Source organism: Pecten maximus, chromosome 11 (genome assembly GCF_902652985.1).
Source record: "Pecten maximus chromosome 11, xPecMax1.1, whole genome shotgun sequence".
NCBI classification, from domain to species: Eukaryota; Metazoa; Mollusca; class Bivalvia; order Pectinida; family Pectinidae; genus Pecten; species Pecten maximus.
The window spans coordinates 12,938,055-12,953,727 of NC_047025.1; the positions used below are offsets into that span (position 1 = coordinate 12,938,055).

The 15,673-nt window shown below is 33.9% G+C and overlaps 1 protein-coding gene across 1 annotated transcript in view; it reads right to left on the reverse strand.

The window, feature by feature from the left end:
* Nucleotides 1–283: 283 nt before the first annotated feature.
* The window catches only part of LOC117337534, a 32,498-nt gene continuing 17,108 nt past the window's right edge, over nt 284–15,673 (reverse strand). Inside the window, exons 10-22 of the mRNA XM_033898559.1 lie at nt 15,442–15,632; nt 13,321–13,548; nt 12,879–12,932; nt 11,592–11,720; nt 10,152–10,862; nt 9,438–9,833; nt 8,416–8,553; nt 7,558–7,776; nt 6,496–6,690; nt 5,770–5,882; nt 2,233–3,950; nt 1,721–1,843; nt 284–1,244 (exon numbers count right to left, since the gene is read on the reverse strand). Coding sequence (XP_033754450.1) covers nt 1,076–1,244; nt 1,721–1,843; nt 2,233–3,950; nt 5,770–5,882; nt 6,496–6,690; nt 7,558–7,776; nt 8,416–8,553; nt 9,438–9,833; nt 10,152–10,862; nt 11,592–11,720; nt 12,879–12,932; nt 13,321–13,548; nt 15,442–15,632 — 4,384 coding nt within the window. The 3' untranslated portion in view covers nt 284–1,075. The remainder of the gene's footprint in view (nt 1,245–1,720; nt 1,844–2,232; nt 3,951–5,769; nt 5,883–6,495; nt 6,691–7,557; nt 7,777–8,415; nt 8,554–9,437; nt 9,834–10,151; nt 10,863–11,591; nt 11,721–12,878; nt 12,933–13,320; nt 13,549–15,441; nt 15,633–15,673) is intronic.

Consider the following 15,673-nt stretch of genomic DNA (forward strand, 5'->3'; position numbering starts at 1 on the left):
TTCGCGGCATTAAATATAGCAGGAAAATAAGCACTGAGCGAATATTTAACCGTGCATTCTTAGTATATACATGTGTTATAATAAATATCTATACAGAAGTGTTCGCCTGTTAACAAGGCATTATTACGTGAAATTTAGAACCCGCAAACTCCAAAAGCGACAACCGCGAAATTTTTGCACCGTGAAATTAACGTTGTATGCATATAGAAATATTATAAACATTACTACTGTAAATCCTTTTGATTCCGCGAATAATTAATTTCGCGAAATTAACTCTTCCAAAGATGTTATTTTTGTACAAATAAAAGAATTTGAAATTGATACGCGAAAATAAATTCCACGTAAGTGATTTACAGTATACAACAAAAAAAGATACTCGATATCACGTCTTTAGCGCACTTTTGGCTTCCATACCTCAGTATCTGTAAATCGCCTAGAAGCTGTGAAAACAATGAAGACTTACTGTCGAGCCTTTATTTTCTTAAATAAGGACTAAGGATTATTTTTAGTATTCTTCCATATTGTAATCATCAAATACATAATAATATTATATTTCGACTTCGAAAAATAGTTTTTGACTCTTTAATACCATGTGCATAACGTCCAATTTTGTATCTGAAGTAATCTTAAACCGGCAAGGGTTTTTTTTCTTTTGACGGTCATTTATTAAAGATTTTATCTTATTTCTCGCGACTATATTAAGTAATTTCTATTTTTCCAGTATTTAGAAAGTGATAGGCCTAGCATAAAAGTTAAATATAAAGCATTTCTCTTGGATTTAGTTCCAACTTACAAAACAAACGACGAGTTGAAAGGTCACTGGATCACCTTACATTATGCTATGTATAGTGTACTAATGCAGTGGATATGGCGTTAACCTAGGGAGAATTCTCATTAACACGGCGATACAATTATAACACCAAAGTGAAAATAATGAATATTTTGTCAACTTCTTTCAATCAATAAGCCTTCCGCAAATGAATTCAAGCATAAATGTTGTGTTGTTGTAGAAGAAAAATATCCGAAGATACGCGATGACCTATATTAACAACCGTGCAACCAGGTAAACATTATTCTAAACACAGGTGAAGTCCTGTAACTCGATATCATACACGGACTCCTTCAGATCTAGGTCCTTTCTTAAAGAGATATTGTCGAATGTGTTGGAAGAAACAAAGTATTCCTCCGATACCTCTTCCAGACCCTCCTTTTGTTTGCCATGTTCTGAAGTTTTCTTATTTTCTCTGAAAAAAAACCCAACATATTAGTTGCATTTCATCATTTTAGTTTAACACATATATTTTAGCAGTACGCTTATTTTCTGATTGCTCACCGAAATCATTTTCGAGATACTTCTATATCATATAATGCCCAAATCTAATACCACATTGTAAGATACCAAGAATAACATATATGAGGCAATCATGAAAATTCTAATTGATATTTCATCAAGCTTAAAAAATACTTCGTAAAAGAAGAAAAAGCCTTCAGTAAAACAAACCTCTAAAAATTGCATAGTATTATGTATCTATTGCGAATTTTTTTTTATTTTCTCTTTATAAAAGATACACAAAAAAATCTTTTGTTAACATGCAAAAACAAAATTATTCACGCTGAAGTTTTATTATGATATCAAGAGCAAAGATTGCATTGAAAATTAATTAAATAACATCATATTATATATTATTATCCAGACCTTCCTTTATGTTTTAATAAATACCTTTGCGTGTCGTCCAAATCATCCTCTGATATCGTAGTATGAACAGCACTGTCCCCAGAAGAAGACAATGTTTGTAACCTTTTTGCCGCCTGCTGCAAACGTACTATTACGTTTATATCCTTCCTGCACAATACAATAATATCTTTTATAATCAGATCACATTATTTATTGTCAAGTTTAGTTTAACTTTCCTGATTAAAAAACTATGACCATTATTAAACGGAACGTACATATCTATTCTTACTTTCAAGACGATTTTGGGAATTTATTCTTTCCACAGAAATATAACCCTTTAAACAGAACAACCTCCAATGTATACTAGTATAAACAAAAATCTTCATTATTCATTATTTGGTCAATCACTGCGTGTTTGAGGGAAGACCACAACAAAAGAGTTAGAAAACGCGTTATCACCCTGCAAAAAGTTGTCGAGATAGCAGAGGCAGATCCAGATTAATGAAATAGCATTCTACTATACTACTATTACATTCTAATATATCTTTCTTACGAACCTTGCATTGCTTGGTAAGGAGTCTTGATTTCGAATTGATATCGTCCTGAAGATAATATCGTCGGAATTTTGTTTAGTTTGATACGCAGAATCCATTTTACTTGTTTTCCTCATTGAATGTACACAAAGATCTGCGTCCTCTTTTCCACCGTATGGTGAACGAAGACTCCGAGATGACGACGAAAACCCTGTATCAGTGTCGGATGTAAGTGGTAATTTCAACTTGCCGTTTTTGTTCGTTTTCGTTGAAAACAAACCAGATACATCAGAGGAAGCTGCCGATTCCTCTAATACCTTGTAGGACGTAAACGACGGTAGTCTTGGCAAATCGTTCTCACTCTTTTCCAGTCTATATGTCAAACTTTGGTCCGTGTTCAGCATCGTATCGGGGTCATACACGTTATCGTCATTTTGTTTCGTGTGATACGAGTGTCTTCGCTGTACTGTCGATCCATAAAACACCTTTGCGTCTGAGTTGTTTGGTTCTCTACAAGGACTTCTCGCCATTTGATTTGGCACTAAATCATTACTTCGAGATTTGCGTACATAATTTTTTGAACTTGAAATGGATAACGTATCTTCAGTCATTGATGATTCCAACATTCTTTGGATACTTTGGCATTTATCGTTTTTCGTTTTTGTACGTGAACGTCTGTGCTTATGCTTTGTTTTCGAGAAATATGGCAAATTTGAATCACTGCTTGTTTTTGAAATCGATGGTTTCTGAATGTTACCAGAACTTATTTCATGAGAATGTCCTTTCTTTCGACGCTTCATCCGTCGTAATTTTCTGTCTGATGCACCACCATTCTTACAGGCGTAGTTGGAAAGATCTTCCATGGAAGATTTTTCCGTCATTGAACAAATATTTATTTGGCTTCCAAACTGATCCGTGCTCATCTGGTTCGTTCCATTTTCTAACGTTCCTGACCCGTAAATTTCCTCACATGACCCGATACTTCGCTCCCGTCTTTTATGGTCACATGTTCTTGGATCTAATCGATTATAATCACTTAAGGTGTAGCCATGCGGTTCTGATTTATGAGCTACTGTACAACCATCCAGAGGCTCAGTACTGCTGTTAAAGGTAGAATTACGTACAGTTTGACTTTCACTGGTAAATGGCGATCTTTCTACACGCAACTTTGAAGCGAAACGTTTTCTTTTTTCACTGACATCTAAAAGTTTAAACGGTGCTTGGGGTTGATTTTCTATGGAAACTTTCCTTTGCATTTCCACGTAACGCTCTGAACCAGTTCCGCGAAGTACAGGTGACCCGACCAGATATGGCGGGGTTGAGTCCATCACAACGATTTCTGGATAGCAGTGCTGGGTTGTGTCAGACAGGCGTTTATCATGAACTGGCGATCTATTTTTAAACGAGCACATATAACTGTTCTCCAGAGAAGTCATTCCTAATTCTGAAATTTTTAGAATAGGGACAGCGGCATCAAAGCAGGCCTCAGCGATCTCATTTTCACGGATTTCGTCACAAGGCAAGTCCATGTCATACGTAGTACAAAAATTGAGGGTCCCTCCCTTCATACCCCCGACGGAATCATCGGAATCCTTATCGAGCATACTCGGGTGATTATCTAAGACAGGTACAGCGAAATCGGTCTGTGGTTGATTATAAGATGCAAACAACTTGGCAGCCGCTCTATGATTACCAAAATTTATATCTGGTGACTCAATTTCTTTTCTGTCTCTTTCTTCTCCCTAATGGTAATAAAAACGAGCCAATATCAGTGTGTGCTATTTAGGTTGAAGTTCAGACCTGTGTTGAAAATACCATAAGCTACACGTTTCTATTGCTCTAAATAACAAGGGACAAATTGAAATATGCTTATGAAAGTTAAACAGATCGAGCGCTGTATGCCTAATCTTGTTTTCCTACTACAATTGATATAAACACCAACGTCAAGCTGTATCATCTCAGTTCAAATGTTACCTCTAACGTTTATTTCAATTTATCATGCCATTTCTTAAACTAATTGCTGTTTCGATATGATCACTGTCTCGTTATAAAAGTAACGTCAAATCTGGATTGCGATATTGAAAATGCAAACGGTATATATATATATATATATATATATATATTCGTAATACAAGTAAGCAAAGCACATAATACCGGCCTAGATCAATTGACCAAATCATATACATTATCGAAAAAATAGATTTTTGTTACAAAAATAATAGCTTCTCAGAAAAGGAAGCAAAAACAGAATTTTGTCCTAGATGATTCCAGGGAAGTTGTTAAATACTGCACATATACTATTCTAGAGTCTACTTTTAATTTATGAAATATACCTAAAGATATGATAAAATAAATGTAATTCGTTATGATCTACAATAAGTAAGATAATACTAATGACAATACAAAAGACATATGACATACTAGCACGCACCTCTCAATACAAATTCAGAGTAAGATACAGTACAACAGGAATGAGTTACATAATACAGCTGCTTTGTCATTTAAGGATCTGCTCTGGTGAAAAGTCTGATGGCTTAACTTTTTAAATGCTATACCTCATTTTAAAGGGGAAAATACAGATATATATATATATAAAGAAAATCATATGTCGGTGTACTTGTTTTTGAGCTATTGTTGATCAAAGATTAGAATTTGACATAATACATGTATGTGATTTTACGTGAAATCTGCTGTTTTGACCATACACACAGCAAGTCAAAACAATATCTTAAAAGTGTATTATCAGATATGTATGAATGTTCTTGAAATTGAAAAAACTAGTATATTCTTTTAAAATTCAGAAGTTAAATTAATATAGCCAATTATTTTTTTAATCAGAATAGCAATTTATGTAACCCCTACCCCTACATTTTGAAGTATAATACCCATTTTGTTTCTAGATTTAACGCTTAATATAAAAAGTTCTGCTGACACATTTTTTTAAGATATTTTGCAGATCAAATGGGAAAAGTTTTTTTTTTAAACTGATACAAAAATGTCAGTGTGCTTACTTTCTTGTCCTGAACTAATATTTGTTATGTTTCAATTTTTCGGGAAAATATTTTTAAGCGCTCCTATTACACTGAAATATGAAAATAAAATGCAAAACCCTGTGTACTTTCTAACTTTGTTTTTTACTATCAGTTTACTAAAAGATTTACAGCAAAAATTGAGTTAGAAACATTCAAAATTGCCAACGTAATGATGGTTTTAGTGAAAATATTTAAGTCCAAAGATGTAAATTTTGAGCCTTGCACAAAATGCCCTAAACAGCAATTTTCAAAATGACCGCCAAATGGACAATTTTATGAAATTCTTCTATTAACAAATCTACTTACATTAGAAGTCTGAAATTTTGACATTTTTATTCCGATACAAACTTGCTGTAAAACGGCAATTTTTTTTGTTATACATTGCAAAAACTTTTTATGGAAGATCGAAACGTGACTGAAACCTCAGAAGAGCAGATCCTTAAGGACTCGTCGGTAATGCCAAGTACCTGAAGTGTTGATACCTGGGAGTGGATTGTGTACAGGTTACATTTATATCGATGTTTCTTACCTCTTTTTCCTCTAGAGACAGTTCGTGATCATTATCTTGGTATCGATAGTGTTTGTACATGTCCCCAAGGCAGGGGTAGTTGTTTTCATTTAGTCCGCCACGTCCTGATTTATCTGTATATCAAAATAAAATGATTTATCTTAAATATCAAAAGAAATGTACGATACACAATGATAACGTAAAATAGTAGAAATATTATGATGTAAAAAACATTTCATTATTTCGGCATAGCAAATGTGTTTTATCTGTATATTAAAAATGAAATAACAATTGTTCTAAAATATCAAAAGAAACATATATATATATATATATAAACATATTGTTATTTTAAGCATATCAGATGTGTTTTCATTTAGTCCGCTACGGCCTCATTTGTCTGTATACTAAACATAGAATCATATTTATCTCAAATATCACAGGAAATATAATACTCAATGATATGAAATTTTACAAATATCATTATATAAAAAACGTCTTGTTATTTCGGCATACGAGACGTGTAATTATATGTACCAATGCGGAAATCCATTTTGGCTGTAATATGACACGAGGTAATGTGCTTTTCTCGCAACAGCAACTTACCATACATTGTTATTTTAGCTGTAGCTTAAATATAATTTTGCTTATTTTACAAAATTCGATTCGAACAAAAAACCTATTGAACGAATAGACCAAAAAATAGTTATTGTGGAATTAGATAACATCAAGGTGTTAATGAAGTTTTACCATTTTCGGTCGACTTTATTTCTTTGCAACATTTAAGTTTCTTTTCACATCGGCGTCGTACGATGAACATAGACATGAACGCAAATATAAGATTGAGCACGACAATCATGCCTATCCAGATCGGCTCGTTCAGTAGTTTCTCGCCCGTTGTAGTCACCACTCTCTGTATTGGCTTTTTCGAAGAACAGTATTGACCTACATGACAAAACAAGCAGATTAGTTTAAGGAATCTATATAGGTGTTACGATAACTGCATATATATATATACATACATATATAACTTAGCAACACAAATGACGAAGGAAGACAACTTTTTGACTCGTGCCCTGACCGGGCCTCGAACTCACGATCTACGGCACCCAGTCGCCTAGCCAGAAATACCCGCAGACTATACCGCTGCGCCACATCGGCGTTCTTAAAAAAGAACGTTTCAATGGCGCAGTGATGGTCGGCCCGATACCCTGACATGATCATTGTGGAAGACGTCTATAAGATGATATGAATACCTGGATCGCAATGTATTTACATACATGGATACGAATTGTACTTATATTATATATATTTCTCTCGGTACAACTACGACAGGAAATTCAAATCTATATGTTCGGATCACCAACACATAGTGTATATGATACATTGTGCTAATAAATAGATACATAACTTAGCAACACAAATGACGAAGGAAGACAACTTTTTGACTCGTGCCCTGACCGGACTCATTTTGTTTTTAAAGTAAATGCTGTATCTGATTCTACATTTCATATGTAACCATAAGTGATCATTTTTAGGACGCTGTTAATTTTTAATATGATGGTGGTAAGTAGATTCATTTCTATAATCAGTTTAACTACCAAAGTTAAAAAAAACCTAAATCATTTGGATATTTTAATTGGTCCAATTAATCTTTGGATTAAACAATTGATAGTCACATTTTATCAATATTGTTAGCAATATTTTAAATTTAAATTCTTATTTCGTTACCATTATAAAAACTCATTATATACACGTGTATTATACAATGGGTTATATTCATAAATACATAGATAAGTAAAATTGGTCTACCTGTCCATTGCCCTGTGCAGATGCATATAGGATTATTTGTTGACTGTGCGCATACTCCGTGACCTTGACATTGATGTTTGCTACATTGCACTTCCGTCATGTTGCAGTGTTCTCCCCATATGTTCGAGTCGCACTCACAGGTGGCGCCAGTATCCCTTACAGCACACTGACCGTGTACACAGGGATGGAGATCACACAGAAAAGTTTGGCAAAACAGACCTATAAAGGTAATTGATATCATAAAATAATCTAATTTACAGATTTACATTGAAAGTAATATGCACAGAAACTACAAGAGCATACCGATATTCAATTGAAACAGTTATTCTAATTCAAATCAGCAAGACAATAGAAAATAAAGGACGAATTATATATTTCCGTGTAAATCCCTGAGAAAGTACAAGGAGAATAAGAGACCAGGGCCTGTATTCCTGAAACTGCATTCATACTTAAATACACATTTTGTGTTCAAACTCACTGTCCTCGATGGAAACAATTGACATATGATTTGAAGGAATTCAAGGAAGAGATTTTTTCGATGTTAAGGTTTATCTTTTTGAATGGTATTTCATGAATTAAGCGTGGTAAAGGAAGTTGGGCTGCGCAGTTTTCATTCTTAAGCATGAGAACAGTTTAATGGGTATTGGCCCAGGTATTACGTAAGTGATTTAATAATGTTGAATTCATAGTACCTACAAAACCGCCACACAACGTTCAACTTTTTTAGCTTGTGTTGATGTACTTATTATGATTTTACAATATTAAATGATTTACATTCAAATATTATACTAAAACAAGATAGTCGCTAAATTATGTACGTTTACAGTAATATAAAGTGGATTGTCGTAATAGTTCTACCTGTCGTATTCACACCACATTCACAGGTGTATCTGTTGTCTAGGCTGGCACATACTCCACCATTCAAACAGGTATCGTTACCGCAGTGACTTATCGAACCGTCTTTTATATATTTTGTTTTTTCTAAATAATGCCCATCTGAAATAAATAATAAAAAACATTATGACGAAATAGATAAATTGATAATACATTAAGCAAAACAAGTACTACCACCCTTGTATGAATACTACATCTTGACCAGTATGGGGGAATATTATACTACTGTAACAAATTGACCAATGAAGAATCTGGAAATAAAAATTCAATGGATCCTTGCATTATTAAACCGCAGCAAAATTTGCAGGTAAGCAACATCAGAATATTTTATAATGTCGTCTGTATAAAATGTGTTTCACGAGTTGGCGATTTTTTATTATTTAGAATTCTTGCACTCGAGGAGGACGCTGAAATACACTTACTATTAATCAGGACACTATTAAACATACTCGATTTTGTACGGTTTTACCAGAGAAACATCCAAAGTCTTGTGTCTGATAAAATCTTATATCACTACATAATATAAGATATAAAATAAGAATGTAACTTTTGGTATTCAGAATAAGAACTCTTAAACCACATTTAGTTCTGGTGCCTATAAATTAAAGCTAGAATAAGTAGTTATTTTGTTGCGCCATTGCTGCATACTATTCATATTATATCAAATAACATACGTAAAAACGCAATATACAAAAAAAAAAGGAAATATTGAAACATGAATGTTTTCTCGTGAATATCATAAACATCAGCAGACAGAATATGTATTCGGTCACACTCATGAAATATATGTGATATCTAACGAGAACCTATATCTATTACGTTATTTGAAAATGTATATATTGATTTGTAACATATCCGCAGAAACAAAACCATCTCGGCATGGTCATAATGTCATAATAATATTGACGTTTATCAATCGAGGTACAGATTTTGACCGCTTAGCCGACCTTAATACTTCATTGGTTTGTAATAGATAAAATACATACCTGTTGCAATAGTATATGTTGCACGAAAAAGATTATGCTGCTCAGATATAGATCCTGTTGAAAACGTCACCTGCACGGAGTTTAAATGTGATCGGATGATTGTAAGTCCTTGTGCGGCTGAATCCGCCGCCGTCATATTTATAATGACAATGTAATTACCGGGTCCCAAGGAGGTGTCTATTATTTCCAAATACGCCTGGTTTTGTAGACTATCCAGCAGGGACATATTCGTAATCTCCAACATTATGTTAAAGCCGATGTCCGTTGTCAAGTGGATGATCTGTTGACAGTTTCTTGGTGCACTGCTCGGGAAATGAAGGCTCTGTATAGCTCCGTCACTCTCTTGATGTGGTGTGATCTTTATAGTTTCTGATATTCGTATAATTTTCTCAGTAGCTGTAAAAGTGGGTATAAAAAGCATGTGTTAAGGTTTTGATTTTATGACATAATACATTGCGAAATAATGTCGTCATGAAATGTGTCAATAAATACATTATTGAAATTATGTTATAAAACAGCAATAGCGATTTCGCATACATGTGGTATACCCTTTAGATGTGTTTTTACTTAGCAATTAAAAGACATTATAATGAAACATTGAAAGGTGATTCATGGGTCTTTAAATCCTGTTATTCAGAAATTATAGAAGCACCATTTATTAGAAAAGGGATATAACAAATCACTGACGTTAATCACAGGGATTGGTATACTTACATCTAGAATAAGTTGCATAGAATCCTTCATTTTCTGCAATCGAATCAGCGCTCAAGCACAATTTTAAGCGATTCCTGGAGGATATAAAGGTTCTCTGACTAATAGGTAATGTTGTGTTTAATACACTTGGTAAAGCAAAACCCTGCTCACCTATGTACAAAACCAGAGCAGCGTTCGAATTGTTTGGCAAAATGTTGATATTGATAAAATTTACAATAATTCTCGTTTTACTATCATATTCGAAAGATTTGCAGCACTGCACCGCGTCCGGATAGGGCAGTGGATAGTTTTTACTTGAGAGACTTCCATTATCGGTTTTATTATCATGTACCGTCGTTATGCATTCGTAATTATTTATCCATTTCCAAGATAACTCGAAACCATGACCGCCAATCGAGGAATCTGTGTGGAATACTATCTTGATCTCTTGTTTTACAGAAAGAAAATAATTTTGATGGATAGTGCTTCTGTTCCCACATAAAGTTGTAGTTTTACCCATAACTCCATCGAAACTTAAATAATCATACAGACATTCTTCCTGGTACTCGATATCCAAATATTTAACTGCGATGAAGACACGTTTTCCTTTTGAAGCGCGTATTTCGTATTCGTTGCGGACATTGTTACCATACAAATGACCGGGACCCTCAATAGGCCATTTTAACTGGCCTTCTGGGGTTCGTAGAATTTCTTTCTGGATATGACTCGTATCTGAGGTAATATAAAAAGAAGTCATTTGACATTAAATTTTGAAAATTTTATAGGCCACTCTTTATGAAGCAATGCGTTGTCAATATTTAAGACAGGCATAAGAAAATGTCTTAATATGTATACAAATTTCAGACTAAAAATCTAAATTATGTTGTTTTTTTTATTTTTATGATTTTTTTCGGGTCATTTTTTGTTCATATTTATACAAAATATTTCAACATTATGTAAATGACAACTAAAAGTGTAACCTTCCGCTTATATAACCACCCTTCACTTCAGAGTTATTACGCGTGCAACGTCATCTTGCATTAGTGATTCTGACTTCCTAGGTTTGTGACTATGACTGAAATATCCACTTCATTAAAATGTTTTTGAGATACCCAGTGATACTCAAAGAACCATGGGGTAGATAGAGTGAAAAACTATTAACATGAATAATTGAATTCCAAAGTCCATTAAAAAAAATCAGTACGAAAATATTAAGTGAAGATGTTTACTTTTTCAAGACAAATAAATCGCTTTCATAGCATTTTCTTTTGTGGAAAAATATGTATCAATACCTTTGAAATAAATGTTGTCATAAATGGAATTAATGTCCATGGAATCCCGAGAATCATATGTATAGCCATAGACAAGAGCACGTCAAACGTAGAGAAAGTATTCAGTCTGATATATGTAATATCGGTACATTTATATGTTGAGTATGCAAAATAAAATGGCATGTACTACCTTTCGTAGTGTGCCCCTTTACACATATAAAAGGTCGTGGAATATGGCAATCAGTATAGGTAATTAGATAATCCCTCTCCAAACAGGTCTCCCCGGATAGTCGAACATTCGTCATTGCACAAAGAGTTACTGAAAAAGAAAAATACATTTTATAAAGATATAAAACTTATTAAAAACTATTTTGAGATTATTATGATTATAATTATCCTGTGAATTCCTTTAATGCTGCTTTCAATTCAATAGATAAGCAAGATGCACTGTAAGTATTAGGTAAATGACTAATGTAATCTGCGGCTGCTAGGGAAAAGCTAAATCGATGTCACATAGGGTAAAGACAGCTGGTACGCGCTTTATGACGCTGCTTACAATTACGTAACATCATCATTTTATGTTGAGTTACCATATCGTAAATGATGACGTCATCAAATTTGACGCACATTCCAAGGAGTATTGTAGGTCGCGCGATGAAAAGCTTTCATAAAAACTTGTATTTGCTTCCATGTATGTGAGAAAAATACTCAAACATGGGTCTATTCCGCGAATAAAGATATCTCAAACATCGTGTAATAGTTTGGCTGGCCAGCACTCGGCAAGCCTCGTGCTTACTGGCAAAACTCTTACACTTGAGTTGAGAAATCCCTGTCCATGGATCACACCCATGCTAGATCCTATAAATCTCAAACCTCAAGTAAGAAGAAAAATGTAAGAAATTGTAAGAAATTGTGATGCCGTTTCGTCGGGCCAACATCAATGCCCCATGAAATGTGTACCGCAGTAATTGATGCCGTTATCAAGTTACATAAAATAATGACGTTGCGTAATTGTGAGTGGCGCAAAAATGCATGCCTTTCCATACCACTTGTGAGATAGATTTATCTCATCCCTGGCAACAGCCGGATCATCCTGTGATTATGAGAAACACAAGTGAATATCACCGTAAATATTATTGTAAGATATAAAGGATTGTACCATATATTTGTTTTGTCCTTCTAGGACTTGCCAGTGATGCGAGAGGCCGTAAGTATATGAAATCCAGAAAAGAAGTGAGGTAAACCAAATCGGGCGACAAGAAATGTAAAAATATGGAAAGGGACGAGCAATAAATCCCTAAGTCATCCAATTTGGTTGCTATAAGATCATTTCCATAGAAGATGCATGCATGTAGGCATTCTGATAATAATAATAGTATTTCTTTAATCAACAGTAAACAAAAAATTCCCAAGCCGTTATTAGTAAGACGATTAAAACAAGCAAAATTAGCACATGCGTAATACCAAAACTAATTACCGTTCTTTTTATTCTCTCCAGCACTCCAGATACTGATATATTCTTGGCTATAATCTGCAATAATAATAAAAAAAGATAAAAATATCAAAATCTCTGTAGCGACGATTAGATTATAACGTGAAGACAATCCCCAGTCTATACCTTACCTTATCAAATATCTGTGTGTGTTATGAAACAACACGATTACTTACATGGGTATCATTTTAAACGTTTTGCATTTTTATAAAATATTTTTCACTCCAAGCCAGCTAGATACATGCACCATACCACAGTTCAGATAGAAAAACTGTTTTTATTAGGAAACTAGTAGACCTGATGATAGCTGGAGTATCGACCTTTCATCTTTCTTTGGTTTGTTTGGGTATGCTGATAAAGAACCACAATCTATATCAAACATGCTTTATAATAATATGTTATAAGCTTTACATGCATAATTATTTACCTGAGTATATACTCTGTATTGCTTTGGTATAAATACTGCATTGGCCATTTGTAGTATCATGGTATAATGACGCATTGTACGATGCACATATCTTCTTAGCGTTCGAGTACGATTCAGTCGCACGCTGCACGATAAGAAAGCAGGCCTGGTCATCTGATAGTAATACGATATTGGAATCTCCAACCAGTTTATGGTATTGATCACGGAACGCATCCATGCATACTGGATCTGAAAAAAATTATATCAAGGTCAATTTTGAAAAATCACATGCTGTAATTAATTGATTTGATATTTTTTGTCCATCAAGCTGCTAAGGTCATATTTAGATTTTGTCTACAGATCAAGTCCCACTTGAAAGTGCCACGTGAAAATGTTACGTAAAATTGTCTAGTGAAAGTGCCACGTGAAAATGTTACGTAAAATTGTCTCGTGAAAGTGCCTCGCAAAGGTACCTCATGAATATACAAACTCTATGAAACTCTACCCTGTCGCCTTGAGATAAACGTACAAGTATAGGCGGTTACAACAAGAGGGAAAAGGGAAAAGAATGTGGTCTGAGAATATGGAGAAAATGATTAACACACACGTTGAGTCATAATAGTACTCAATATAATTATTCAACTACTACGCTTTTTATATTGGCGATATAAACGGTATACTAAGTATGCCAATATCAATAGTACGTGTATCCACGCCAATATATAATGCAAGCAAAAGCGTTATACCAGGCTATATTTCTAGTTGATCATATATATTCATTCATATTTTACAATTCTAAATACCGTATATGTTCCTCTATACAAATTCGTTTGCCTAGTCTTCATTAGAACTGATCGAAAAATAAGCCACGTTCATTTGTTTAGGATTCAACGATTTTCAGTCATCATTAATTCAAACACTTTAATGCTTATCCTTTTATGGTATACGGATGTCATTCTTCGTAAACAACGATTGATAGGAAAGATAAGAACATGATATGATCCTAGAAAATCCTAGATGTCAGACCTAGATCTATTTAGGTTGTGACATTTCAGTGAAAAGCATAAAAGCATTCATGGCTTATTTATCAGATAAGGGAAATTAAACGCTCTTGCCTGATTTGGTTCAGCTATTGTTATCGGATAGCTTAAAGTTGTCCAAAAGTGTCAAGTTACAAATTGTGTTAAATGCCATGTATAGCGATTGTCTTAAAATACGCCATTCCGTCGCTTCATATCGACTCCTATGACTTCGTCCTTTATAAGCCTATCATATATATATCAGTGTTGAAATGATTAATCCGGATCGTTTTACATTTAATAACTAGACATTTTGGGAAAAGATAGCAAGCCAGCACTATCAAGTATACTTATGACCTTTAAGAGAAATGTTCTTTGCAAATTTATTGGAATTTTTAAGACATATTCCATTCACAATTCATATTTAAACACAGAAATATCATACATGTTGCTTTATATTGATAGTTATTGACTCAATAATATTTTTGGTTGGATTGTTTATGCTATGTATTTAGTTGTATTTGATGAATCTACCGGTACGAAACAATAAATTCCCCGAGACCTCAGAAGAAGGATACTTTTGGTGAAGTGTTGGAATTACATTGAAGTTCAGATATTAACAGAGTCACATGGAGTTATTCACTTTCTCTCTAATTAATCAAAAGGATTGCAGATCTTATTTAATTTAAAAACAAACTAAAACACAATATAAAGAATAAGTGAATATGTTTGCGAAGGTTTTTGCGGTTGAAATTTGAAATGTCCCTTGTTCTCAATTGATTTTACTTTAAGAGTACCGTTTGAAATTTTATAAAGTTATTAAAACACCCCTTAGACTTAATAATAATGCATTTAGACTGTTGAAAGACAAACTAATATGATATCGTGTCCTGTAAATGTTCTATAACGTACGAATGTTTTCAAAAACAGTACTAGTAATCCATACCTTTCCCCTTCGGTAGAATGAAATATTATCTTCTGTCGTAAATTAATTTCATTCTATATACTACACTAAAGTCTTTTTTAGGAAACCTCAGCGTTAACATAGATATAGTTGTGTTTATTATTTGCTAGAGACATTGATACTGGAGATCGTTAACGTACATATATAGACACTGCTTACCTTCACGGGAGACGACCGACAGCTGGAAACCTGACGCAGAAACAGAGTTGTCAGTCTGAAATCGAATATCTACTCGATTGCTTTGTGACGTCCATTCCATTAATTTAATCTTCTTGTTCCAATTACCACATCGCGTTACATCCGGGGACGTGTCCGGGAAGCTGCTGAGGGTTACGTTATCGCAAATACAACTGTAAAGAAAAGGTGTTATGATTTGTTATTATTGAAGGAA